The sequence below is a fragment of the Electrona antarctica genome, assembly GCF_951216825.1.
Source record: "Electrona antarctica genome assembly, chromosome: 8".
NCBI lineage: Eukaryota > Metazoa > Chordata > Actinopteri > Myctophiformes > Myctophidae > Electrona > Electrona antarctica.
In genome coordinates, this window is record NC_136789.1 from 44,983,635 (window position 1) to 44,997,215 (window position 13,581).

Below are 13,581 nucleotides of genomic sequence, written 5' to 3' on the forward strand. Positions count from 1 at the left end.
AGTACCGTAATGCATGCATGTGCGAATCCATGCACGTTTGCGTGCGCGCGCGCACACACACACACACACACACGCACACGCACACGCACACGCACACGCACACGCACACACACACACACACACACACACACACACACACACACACACACACACATGCACAGTGTTCTATTCTGTTCACTTTGTGTACTCTCTCTCTCTTCTTTCAGTTCTGCCTGCAACCTGGCCCGCCAAGCTCAGCTCTTGAACTTGAGCCTCGAACTTGGCGTCATATAGAACAGGCTACTTTTGTTACAGCATTCTCCTCATCCACATGTTTGCCGTTTAAAGCACTGACATGACATCACCAACTAATATGTGCAGAGGAAGACAGGGTTAGGCCTATGGCAGTTTCACAGACAAATCTATTATTTGTCAGGATCTGTGTAGGCCTATATATCTATAGGGAAAAGAAAGAGGAACACGAAACACGTGAAACCTGTATTTGGAGGCAAATGTCAAGAGGATGGGCCACACCTGGGGACATCTGGAGAGGTTGGCTCTGGATCTGGATGCTTGGCAAAGCCTTGTTGATGGCCTTAAGCCCTGCATGGGTAAAGGGCGTAGGTAAGGTAAAACACTATTGATGAACTCTTGGCTAAAACAGCCTTTATTGTATATGTTGGTACATATAGTACCTTAGTGTGGACCCCAGGAAGACTTTGTGGAAGTTAATGCATGGGGATCCAAATAAAGAATAGTGGAACCACACTGTTGTTGTAAGTAACATGAGACCCCAGTATCTCTCAGTGGGCTGGTTGGTTATACCACCACACTGGTTACATTCCTTTTTACTTCTGATGGCAGAAAGAGACATTTCCTCTCTCTGAACTGTCTATTCCAGTTGGGATGGAGCCAGCGGCCGGTAGTTTAGCAAGTATGCTGTGAAAGAGTGGGAGTTTTCCTGTGGCCTCGTCCGTGTGTATATCCTGAGTGTTAATATAACTCGGATTGTGTACAAAAGGCTAAATAAACACTGAAAATGTTACTATGTATTGGACCAGACGCAAGGCGTCCTGGGGTCAGAGAATTAAATTATTGGACTGAGGAAGTGATATAGGAAACAATATTAAGCAAAACAAACTAATTTACTATTAAGTAAAGAAGGGGTGGCATGGATAGAAAGTAATTGGGGTAACTCCTCTGAAGCGGAGCAGATTTGCTTGTAGAGTAGTGTGTGTTTTGTTCGGTAGCAGTCTACGTCAAGTGATTATAACCCTTCATAGAAACAGCGCTCTGGAAAATGGCAGTAATTATGGGTCAGGGATGGAGCACTGGCACACTGACAAACTGTCAGTTAAACACAGTCTCTCTCTCTCTCTGTCTCTGTATCTCTCTCTCTCTCTCTCTCTCTCCCTCCTTCTCCAACTCTCTCCAACTCACAAGCACACACACTCCAACACATAAGCACACACATGTGCACGCTTGCACGCCCACGAACACGCACGCACGCACGCACGCACGCACGCAAGCGCATGCATGCATGCAAACAAATGCAACACGCAGAGATATAATTGGCCATCCATCAGAACCTCAGCAAAACAGACTCCAGTAAAACACACACACACACACACACACACACACACACACACACACACACACACACACACACACACACACACACACACACAGTATACGCACTATTCACAGTCTGCCAATGAGGGAAAAACCAACACAGCAATCTGACCTTTGGAAGAGGAAGAAGGATAGAAGCAAAAAAAATAAAGACAAGAATGACTTCCAGCTGATGGCTGAGATGAGAGGAGAGCAGCCAATAGTAATATGTCTTCCTCGTGAGACAAGCCACGCACACACACACACACACACACACACACAGACACACACACACACAGACACGTATTGCTCTACTCACATTGTGCATCATCCACAACACATTGAGTTACATACTGTAGTGTAGGTTATGGTGAAGAGATCGAGAATGTATACGTTTGAGGGATTGCACGCACACACACACATGCACGCACGCGCGCGCACACACACACACACACACACACACACACACACACACACACACACACACACACACACATCATTCATTACAAACCCACATAATGGTACACAAAGGGTTCTGTGCCTGAGGACAGACACAGGCCAAGGTGTGGCACAGCAAAGTTAGCCACGGTGTAAAGCTCTCACGGTCTAGGCCATAATCCACTTGCATTTGATGATCTGATTCAGGGTCAGCGTAGGCATTTGTTTAACCTTCTTGACCAGGACAGCCCTGCATGTGTCATCAGGCCTGTTTACAGGGAACACTGCAAATTAAAATGTAAAAATAAAACTCAAATGTATACAGACGATCTCCGGCAGAGAGCCCTGATCTAATTAAACCGCTTTCGTGTAACCAAATCAGTTTGCCGTGGGTGTTTCTTTTACTTGAACTCGGCACAGAATCACGCAAAAGCCACGTCAAATGGGTTTATATAGATTATAGAGAATTACCCAGACCTATACGGAGCAGATGGGATGAGATAAAGACCGAATTGTTACGGCTTCCTGGACCGACATCAGAGAAGGGGGGTACGGCTGATGTGATGTGGTGCAGCGAGGAGGATCGCTGGCTCTGCTGACTCAGCCTCTTTCGTAACCAAAGAAACTAAAGACCCCAATCTCTTGTCGCCATGCTGAACCCTGCTCACGCAGACTTCCCTTTTATCCTCAGAAACCCCCAGTGAGCCCCCCCCCCCCCCCCCCCCCCCCCCCACACACACACACACACACACACACACCACTACCACCACCATTTCCATCTCCCCCATAGCCTGTTGCCTCTGGCAACTGTCGGAGTGTATAGCAACCTTTATCATCACTGCTCACCACACCCCACTCTTATGTCTTTTCCTTTTTCTTTTTATAAACCAGAAACCTCATGTTCATTGCCAAGCGAGTCCTGCAACAAATTATCGTCCGTGTAACCTCCGGCACTATAGGTTCAATTCTAACTCCATATTGGCGTCACCTTACAATTATCTCACAGTCATGATTCTCCCCAGCTGAGGGTGGAAATCGAATAATTACATGCTACAAATGATCAGACATTATCTGGGTTTCTGTGCATCAAGACCGTCCACGCAGGCATGACCTCCGCAAGCAGAAAAGGGGGATATTAGACCAGCAGGCATTCTATGTCTGCAGACTCTGCACTTTTATGTCATGACATGTACTGTATGTCTATATAGTTTTCTTTTCTCGCCCTGTCAGGACTAAGGTTTGTTCAAATAAGAGCTCAACATGTGAGTCCCGTAGCAGCACGAATGGCCCTGGCCCTATTCATTGGGTGTACATCCCGCTGAGCTCTTGTGTACAACACGAGAGGGTTGAGGGAACGAACCACGTCCTCGAATGTGGTCTTCGAATGCAGCTTTTGGGTCAATCTATGTATGGACCTACAGAAGTATACAGCCAGTCCAAAGCAACACCACCAGTACCCATGGGGGGAAATAAACCAGGGTTCCTGGGGGGAGTACAGTACAAACACTAACAGTAGGCCTAGTAGTTCATAACATTGATATGTTATCTTAAATCTAAATCCATCACTGATCGTATGTGTAGACAAAAACCCCAGTACTACTCTAGTTCCACCAGAAGAGAATTGAGAACCTCTGCTGATAATCTGCAGTTGTGTATCGTGTCCGTGTTGTGGACGGTTTACTTGGTGCAGATCCACCCCTGTGCAAGGGAATTGGGTTCCATGGTTCACGATGCATCACAGTGGATCCCCTCTCATCTCATCCATCCTCTGCAGTGATGCACAGTGGTTACATATTGTAGGCCCGAGTTTCACACAGATATATCCCATGGCCTCTGCTAACTAACCGGCCACGCAATCTGATTGGAGCTGCGCCAGGACTTGTGTGAACACGGCAACATGGCTGCCATGCATTCATCATCCATACAACATGCACACACGCCATGCATGTGAACCAACGTGCATGTGAGTTGAGTATACAGACAAACGGACAAAAGTACACACTTGCCCAGATCTCAAATCTCTCTCCCAGACAGGGTGGTTCCAAGAATAATATGGTGATATACATACTGTATATGTGTACATACGAAAACAAACCTCCCTCTCTATAGGACAATGATGAAAGATGGCAACTAAAGGTGAAGGGGACCATTACAAACCCTAAGAGCAGAATTTAGACCGTTAGAGTTGACTCCAACATCAGCAGTCCTTCATTTTTACAGAACAGTACACTGGCATCAGTCTGTGGACATGAATGGATGCATGAAGTTATGTAGATGGCTCATCAGTCCACAATCTGCCTCTAAATGGAACAATTTCACAGTGTTGGGACCATGACCATGTGGAGACATTACTATAGTCATATGACCATCAGATATCATGATGTCTGCAACAACATAGAAGGGCATGACCTTTATGCTTTGAGGTCCTTACACACTAGGAGCATTTTTACGGCAAGGGTCTATCTACGGTATCTGTCAGTGTGTCCAGAGTTAATTTCACAAAACGCTGGACCAATTAGTAACAGATACAGATTGCTTCTGCAAACCGCACACACCATCCCTCTACTACAAAGCGAAAGTTTACCCACTGTCCACACTCCACTGCCCAAGTCACCGTTCCTCACGTGTGCTCGCAGAAGACCCTTTTGCCACTGCGACAGAAGTGAGCGGTCAAATTTCTAGTTTTATACATTTAAAAAGGTTATAATGGAAGTCAAAGGGGCTTGGATCTGGCTCAAATCCTGCCTACATTTGGCGTCATACTTCATAGATGTCTGTCTTCATGATGACTGGCCACATGAAGTCCGAGATCTACATTAGAGCTAAACCTGAGATACAAATGGAGCCACTGTTACTTGAGATCCATATGATTTTTTTCATGCTATTGATTGACCCAAAAATATATTTTCTTCAAGTTCAAACTGATGTCTGTGTAATGAGTATCCACGCAGAACATGAACATTATGCTGTGATAAAGCGACCAAGGTCTATTTTTAACTGCAAATAAAGGCATCAACTTGCAAGAATGAGACATCAACTATATTTTTAATGCGAAATATGTGCCATGATTTCCATCATCATGACCCGTATTGTGTGTAAAGACCAAAATGCTTAAATGACCGTTGACTTATCAATAGTTCCTCAGGCAAACCTGTACAACATAACACAACAGTGTTGTGAGCTTGTAGATCGGCTATGTTACAGTATAAAATAGGAATAATGTTCAAAGCAGGACCTCTTTGATTTGCATGGAGAATAAATTCCAGTTGCAATATGGGTATTTATGAGTAGCCTATCAAATATCACTACATATTGTATTTGAGGCAAAGTAATAGACTGTTATATGGTGGAGATCAAGAAATGGGAAACAGGTATGAAGTGTTTTGAACCTATGGTTTTAAGAATAGGTGTGTGCATAGTATGCCAGTGACTACTGTATATTGAATAATTGCACCAAGTTCTGTATTTTGTTTTTTATTCAAAAAGAGACAAGAGTACTCTAAACCAATGTGCATTCATTCATTCCTTCATGTTCACTCTCTAGTGCCTGCTGTGATGTTGCCCCATCATGTCTACTGCTAAAACGCTGGACCAGGATTGACCCCTAGTGGCCAATATGAAATTAACATCAGATGGTCTTCAGTGGTGGACAAAGTACTCCCATGTTAGACTCCCATGCCCAGCTTTGAGTGTTTGTGTAAACACAAACATTGAAGACAAAAGTGTGTAAACACAAACATTGAAGACAAAAGTGAGGACGCAAATTGTGATTGGCTGAAATGAGATGATGTATGATAAGAGCGCCCCTCACTTCACACTGGTGTGATTTAAGTAAAGGTTAAGTTGACTTAAGTAAAAGCATAAAGCATTGAGAGCTTGTACATCTGCTGTTTAAATAAATGTAATTTAGTTACTTTCCACCACTGCTTGTGAGTGTGTAACGTTTTTGTAACCTCTACAAAGTTTTCAAACAAGCCTCATGGTGGCGCTATAACAGGCTGCTTCACATTTTGGCCTATAAGTTAACCACAGAAGATTGGACAGTAAAGGAAAAAAAATACCTTGGCTCATAAAGCAACTCTCCATATATAGGCCCTGCCCATTTCTGCCTGACAAGATTGTCCGCCATTAATATAATTTTCTTCAAAACAAACCTTATGCTACTGTTTATAGAAATTTTGTCCAAACCTCACACAAATCATTACGCATTATCTCTGGAGTCATGTGATCAAGATGTACTACGAGTCACATGTTTCATATTCCATTCCAACTGGCTATGACTGCCTTCAAAAGTTTACAAGACCTGGGTAGGCAACCTAGCATGGCCGTGACCTGCACCCCAAGGGGCACACTTTTATAGTTGATTACTTTGATTAAACATTAACCATATGCAGTTGAAAGACAATTATTTAGAAGCTATTTGAAAATAGAGGAAAATATTTTTCCAAAGATAGGTGAGCAAGTCTTGCTCTGCCTCATCCCAGAGGCCTGGCAAGTCAACCCAGTTGTTATTTGCCAAATAGTATACATTGTCTATGGAATGTCAAATTCTGCCATGATGGCTTTACCATTATTATTCACTACTACAGTGGAAACGAGGTGTGTGTTTGTTGCATTCTGTTACTGTCTTGTCCGCATGACCCCATTCTTATAGCTCCCTAAAATGAAGTGGGTCTTCCTGGCAGGATATGGGGCTCCCAGAGACAGACAACCTGATTCAGAGATGTGGAACACCTGTGCCTGCCAGGGGACCTTGTTTAGAACATAATGCCAATAGTTATTTTCTTCCAGTTTTAGGTTCCCTCTTTTGTTTGGGTTTAGACCATGTTTGGACACTTAAGTGAGCACTCAAGTTGTCTATCTTTTTGAAGTTCTTTAAAAAGTTGCACAAATGTGTCTTTTAAAAGCCCTTATTAATTCCCCTTTCCTGTTTAAACATTCTACTAATATGCTATGAGAAGGATCACATACAACTTGACACCAGATCAGTGGTAAGTACTAAGTAGATTATTAATGGATGAAACACATATAAATCTTCTATTGTATATCCAGTTAAAGGAATACGATTAAACATAAAAAAAAAAAACGTCGGTTCGGTCAAGTGACTGTAATGTATATTTTAGAGATCTGTCGCTTTGGGGGTCTGTTGGTGCCTCAAACACAGGAAAAACATCCATCGTGACAAAGTGCAACTTATCTGAATGGATTCACAGAATGTTTAAACAAACAGTTTGAGATTATGGCACATTGTAAAAAACAAACACAAAAAAAACACACGCATGCACGCGCACACACACACACATTTTTTTTAAGTAAATAAATCTGAGGTCAAATCAATAACCAAGAACTCGCACTAAATCTTTGACTCCTGATCTGTAACTGCTATATCTGTATATTGCAAAAAACAAACACAAAAAAAACACACGCATGCACGCGCACACACACACATTTTCTTTAAGTAAATAAATCTGAGGTCAAATCAATAACCAAGAACTCGCACTAAATCTTTGACTTCTGATCTGTAACTGCTAAAACGTGGACCCTGGGTACTGGCATGTAACTTGTGACCTGAGTCACACCTGAGTCACACCTGACCTGAGTGACTTGAATTATTCTGTACAGTCTGTAAGGATTTATAGAAAACACGATTGAGTCCTGTTGAGCTTTGAGTTCATCTATAAAAGTGCTTGGAATCAGTTGAATGTAAGACAAAGAGCTGTAAAAAAGAAGAAGTATTACGAAAAACAAGTGCTGGAGAGCTTCCAGTTCTCCCTTTTTGTTCCTCAGCTCATGACTGGAGCGTTGTCATTCTGGTCTTCAGAGTGGACCTCCTCTCCTGAGAGGAGTCTCTCTGTCTCTGAATCCTCCTTCTTCTCTTCGCAATGGTCTATTCCCACTACACACACAACCCTGAAAGCAAAGACATATTCATGTGAAATTAGAAAAATATTTCCGAATATATCCAAAAGAGGAAGTTTCACAGTGCAGTAGAGAGTGCACTGTGAAACTTCCTTTTATTTAACCATTATTTAAAACTCAAGTTCATGTTAAATTGAGGCAGAGTTTACAGCGTTACAGAATAAATATACTGTATTTACAACACAGATGCTATATATAGCATTGGTCTGAACGCTTTAATTAGAAAGCAGATATCCGCTGATGGTTTTCAGTGCTTCTGTTGCAGACTGTATGACGGAAGCCTTTGAAAATTGTCGGAGTCAAAAGTCTGTATATCTGCTAACAAAGTAGCAAATTAATTCATATTTCACAACTCTGCTAGCCGCATTCATTTTCCCTGAAAGCCTGTGACCACCAACTACAGAGCATGCTTAAAGTGCACAACTTCTCAAGTCTAGTTTCCTCTTCATACAATCCCGATCTTTGTGTCGATTTTTGCTCTGCATAATGTTTATTTGTACACAGTACACCCATCATACAATACTGATACTGATCTGGTCCCAGGTAGAGATATGCATCAGATGTCACAAGGCCGCATTTGAAAACGTCACGTCGTGTTACAGTATGTCATGTGTCTTACTGTATGTGTGCCCGAAATGGCTGAGCCACTCAATCTCATTTCTGTGTCCCACTTTGGCTAAGAAAAGGTATACTACTACAATATGTAATGTAATGTAATACATACATTGTATTTGGTTGTAAAAAATTGAAACACAAAAATATACATGTTCCTCTACTAACCCTCTTGTAAAAGGAATTTTATAATTTCAGGTCCAAGGAATTTGATTAGACAAAAGACATTCCATGGGTGCTGATACACAGCATAACGGCACTGGAATGTTTCATGGTCGGTAACGTACTGTAGTATCGTGATGATCCGATCCGCACATTATAATGCTCCACAAACACCTGTGGCCACACCCTGCAACCAAATCACAGCTGTGCTGATCTACTGTAAGTAGTACTGTGATATTGCTTAATTCTACAGTATAGTAGTCTGTAAAGGACACTACATTGACTGTAGTGACAGAGCGAGAATCAGCAAAGCAAGGGGGTCCTGTTATGTCAAACATAGTCTCGCATAGCTAGACAACTATTCCACAATCTCCGAATGCTATATAGTCTGGAACTACACCTCCCGAAATCCGAGTAAGGAAGCTGCCATTTCCGTTCACGAAAATATATTTTAAAATATCTTTAGAGCTTATTTTTTTTATTTCCTTTTCTGATAAGCAGCAAGCTATATATGCTTAGATGATTTCTAATTATATTAGGATAAATGTGCGCGACTGTAAAGACGAAACGGAAGTGGTGAGGAGGCTCCACTTCCGCTTTATAGTTTACTCATGACAGCTCTTCCGTTGCTCCAGACTGTATGATGAAAGCATTTGGAAATTGCGAGAGGCAACAGTCTGGTAACGCGAGACTATGTCAAAGACTACCTTCCATGTTATGTTGCTGAGAGTGCATTGCATGTGACTGTGTTTTGTTAGTTCACTCAGACAGTTTCAAGTGTCACGCTATGCTGCCCCTGACTCAGCACTTTGACTAACACAACACAAGATACAGCATGCCAGATGTAGGGATGTTCTTCGTTCAGTGATATCGACCTTAGTGTTTTATGGCCACCAGGCAGATAATGAGGGAGATGCTTTAGTATGGCAAGTACACAGGAATGGATCATTACTTATTTGTTACAGCTGGTGGGCAATGACTCATCAGCAGAAAAGGTGTGGTCTCTATGGCAACTTTGCTCATGGACAGATTTATTTTACACTACAACCAAAGCAAATCATAATATGAACCTCACGGGAAAGTCCTATTAAAAGGTTAGACTGGTTTTCTGTGTGGGGTTTGCATGTCCTCCCCTTGTCCCCTAAGGTAGGTACCCTCACAAAATACATGAGGTATTCCTGGTTAACATGACACTGCTGTAGATATATTTGGGGCCTTTTGGCCAATTATTTTTGGACCATTAGCAATGTGATAACATGTTGAACTTACCCCAGCAGTACAATGGGAACGGAACAGAGTCCTGCAGCCAGTAGAAAGCTGAAACCAGGGTACCACGACACAGTTTCCGCATAGATGGTAGTGAAAACAGTATATGCTATATTGCTACTTAGGCTATCCACGAAGGCAACACAGGCAAACAGAGCTCCTGTAGAACAACACAGGAAGGGGAGAAGAACACACAATTAATTAGTACAGTGACATACTGCACACAGGTATCATAGAAGGAATATAGACCAGAAAGGAAAATTACAGTACTTCAAACTACTGTATGAAGCCAACAAGCAGGACTTGTTTTTTTTACTCCATTATATGTACTGTAGCTTGCTTACCTTGCTCTGTCTTTGAGACAAGCTTTGACATCATGCCACGTAGAACAGGGAATGGCATGATAGCCAAGAGCATTGGTAGTCTCACTGTGGTCAGGAACAGACAAGAGTGGATGTTATTTTAGAGCACATTACTGTCTTGGAACAAGTTATCAACTTGGAATTTCTTTTAGCAATTCATAAAACTTTTATTCCAGAGCTAAATTGTATAATATCCATTTCTACTACAATCAAAACATTGATAACAGTATAACATGTTTTTCATTACCCGTATTTGTCCAAATAGTAGCCCAGTGTTTAATATGCAAAATCGATTTGGACCCTGGGCGTTTAAAAGGAACTAAGCTGATATTTGCAGTAGGCTTTTATTTATTTTTGCACCAAACTATTATTTGGTTACAGTTCCTGTTGAGCATGTTTTAGTGCACAATTATAGGGTATGGTGAACATACATTGCAGGCAATGCTGCTAATATATCTCTGCTGTATCTGTATGACAACTTTATTTATCTTTGAATGTGCCATAGAACACTGTGTATGTAGGCTATCTATCGTTTAATGTTCACACGATTACAAAGGACAGGAAAAAATCTGAATTGTCTATAATTCATTGCTTCTGAGTGCATAATTAGGCTACCTGGTCTGAACATGGTTCAGAACCGTTTCACTCTCTCTCTCTCTCTCGCTTGGGCATTATAACCCAACGTTCCCATCTCTCTCCGAGTCATAAAGGCATATAAAACATTAGGCATGTAATGATATATCGTATATCGATATATATCGATATTAATCCCGAAGATATGAATCGATTCATTGACATCGATTTTTTTTTGTGGGGGGGCTAGTGTGTGATGTGAAATGTGAGCTTTAGTCATATTCCATCATATTCAAGTGCTTTTGGAGAGAAATGATAGTCACTTTCAGTAGTAGAGCACTGTAGAGGGGAGCTGTGTGTGTCTGTGACTGTGCCCAGGTGATGATGGTCGTTGATACTCATCAAGGAAGGCAATTATGTTTCTGCACTGTCAAAAGTAATGCTACTTTTTTGCAATGTAGTTAAATAAAAAATCTCAGGGGGGAAGATAAATTATATAAAATTTAAAAAACGGTAATGTTTCTTTAAAATATCTTTAATATCGTGAAAAATCGTATCGTGAACCTCATGATACGAATCGTATCGTGAGTTGAGTGAATCGTTACATGCCTATAAAACATGATTTATACACTCAATGATAATATACACTTGGATTATAACACCCACTATGAATTATAACAATCGGTTGTGAATTGAGTATGGCGCGAGTTAAACCTACAACTTTTTTGGGGGGGGGGCGCAGAGCTTTGGTGTAGTGGTGTTCTATACTTGTGAGGACCTTTGCTAGATTCACGGTGAGTGGTGCACCAAAAATAGGAGACCTGCGGACGCGACACTTGGAGCCTGTATGTAGATCTTCTATTTTCGGCGCAGGACACCATCATTCAACAAAATATAAATGAGGCTCACTAAGTTCGCAAATAACATAATAATCAGACCCCTGGCGGTTATTAGGTAGTGTATAACAATTTAGAAAATGATAATTTGTAAACTTCTCCATTTATTTAATCTCACCCAGGAACATCAATGTAGTGGTGTTGGCGAAAGCCAAAAGGGTCATCCCTGACATGACGGAGAGGATCCCCATGAGGACAATTAGCAGCGGTGGCACGCCACAGTACATGAACGCTGACACTCCCAGAAAGCTTGTCAGGAACACCGAAGTCGACAGGGCCGAGCCGTAGCCGATCAGAATCTCGCTCCAGCAGAGTGGCGCCTTGAGCTCGTACAACGTGATCATAGAGAGTCCACCCACATAGGCGAAAGAGAAGGTGGCGAAGATGAGGAGGATGAGGACTATAAGGACGTTTCGTCTGCACGTGGCCCCTGCGTACAGATGGTAGATCCCATAAAGCATCTGCTTCAGGTCAGAGCGGCGAGGGTGCCTGTTGGCGGTGGCATCGTCTTCCGGGGGCTTTTTGATGGTCTCCTCCAGGATGAACACGGCATACAGGAGGCTGACACACTGTAAAATGGCGCCGGTGAAGAAAGGCCAGTTGAAGCCTGCGGCCCTCAGGAAATAGCCGGAGGACAAGGAAGCCACCCCAGACACCAAACCGATCACCATGTCCACCCCGGCCATTCGCAGTGTCCTCCTCTGCCCGTCCTCGCACAGATCAGCAACATAGGCGAAGCATCCACCTAGGAATGTTCCCAGACCGCCAAACAGCGAGCTGAGCAGGGAGGCGCCAATCAGCAGGTATACGTTGAGCTCAAAGTAGGATATGGCCAGGAAGGACAGGGTGTAGATCAGCGAGCCGATCAGAGGCAGGACAATTGTCATCTTGCGTCCTCGCTGGTCACTGTATGCCACCAGCAGGAGGGTGACGGTCAGGGATGGTATGATGCTAAAGAGCTCAGTGTAGAGGGAGAAAAGAGACGCCTGCCTCTGCACCTCCTGCAGAACACAGAAGACAGAGAATGCATCAGTGCCAACACAGGGATATAGGTTGTTTTGGTTTGTTCTAGACTAGAGCATTGGCATTGCCCATGAAACCAATGGGCAAGTCAAAATCTCAAGATTGTATTCATAGCTAAAATAGCTGATCTACAGTACAAGCTTACAGGTCCAAAAGCCGGTAGATCTGCAATTTTTGTTGTTTTTGAAAATGTGTGGGGGGAAAAAAAGAAAATAAACAATTCAACCCATTCTTTCATTTCAGTAATTAACCTCATTAAGCCGCAGGAAAGCTTTTGAAATGTGTTTAGTGAAATACAATATGCTAGCCAAGACAATGAAATAAAGTAATGTTTTGTTCACAAGCAGAAGGACAATACACGCTTTTCCAGATCAACGGCTCACTTCTCAGTTCCCTCATTCAAAGCGCTTAACAATAGATTCACCTGTTCTTCCCTGTCATACTTGCGTCACAATAAGAACATAAGCCAACATGAAAAAGAGGAAATAAGCCAACATGGTGACAGTGAAACACCTGACACCAGAACATCCAGCATAAATTCAAGACGTCTTTTCAAATTCTATTGATTATGGCAACACAGCAGCTAACTGTGGTTACTGTACCCACACACATAGCTCCGTAAGGGAGTGGTTGCACCACTCAAAAATGGGTAAACACAGCAGCATGATTTGTGAACTGTTGCGATAAAAGGTTAACCAATGTTTCCTGCACAATCTGTACCGTGTGAACCTCTGCCATAG

At 42.5% G+C, this 13,581-nt stretch overlaps 1 protein-coding gene across 1 annotated transcript in view; it reads right to left on the bottom strand.

Annotated features, from left to right (window-relative positions):
* Positions 1-7,125: 7,125 nt before the first annotated feature.
* Positions 7,126-13,581, bottom strand: part of LOC306927711 (lysosomal proton-coupled steroid conjugate and bile acid symporter SLC46A3) — an 8,919-nt gene continuing 2,463 nt past the window's right edge. Inside the window, exons 3-6 of the mRNA XM_079507543.1 lie at positions 11,937-12,819; positions 10,332-10,415; positions 9,991-10,147; positions 7,126-7,938 (exon numbers count right to left, since the gene is read on the bottom strand). Coding sequence (XP_079363669.1) covers positions 7,812-7,938; positions 9,991-10,147; positions 10,332-10,415; positions 11,937-12,819 — 1,251 coding nt within the window. The 3' untranslated portion in view covers positions 7,126-7,811. The remainder of the gene's footprint in view (positions 7,939-9,990; positions 10,148-10,331; positions 10,416-11,936; positions 12,820-13,581) is intronic.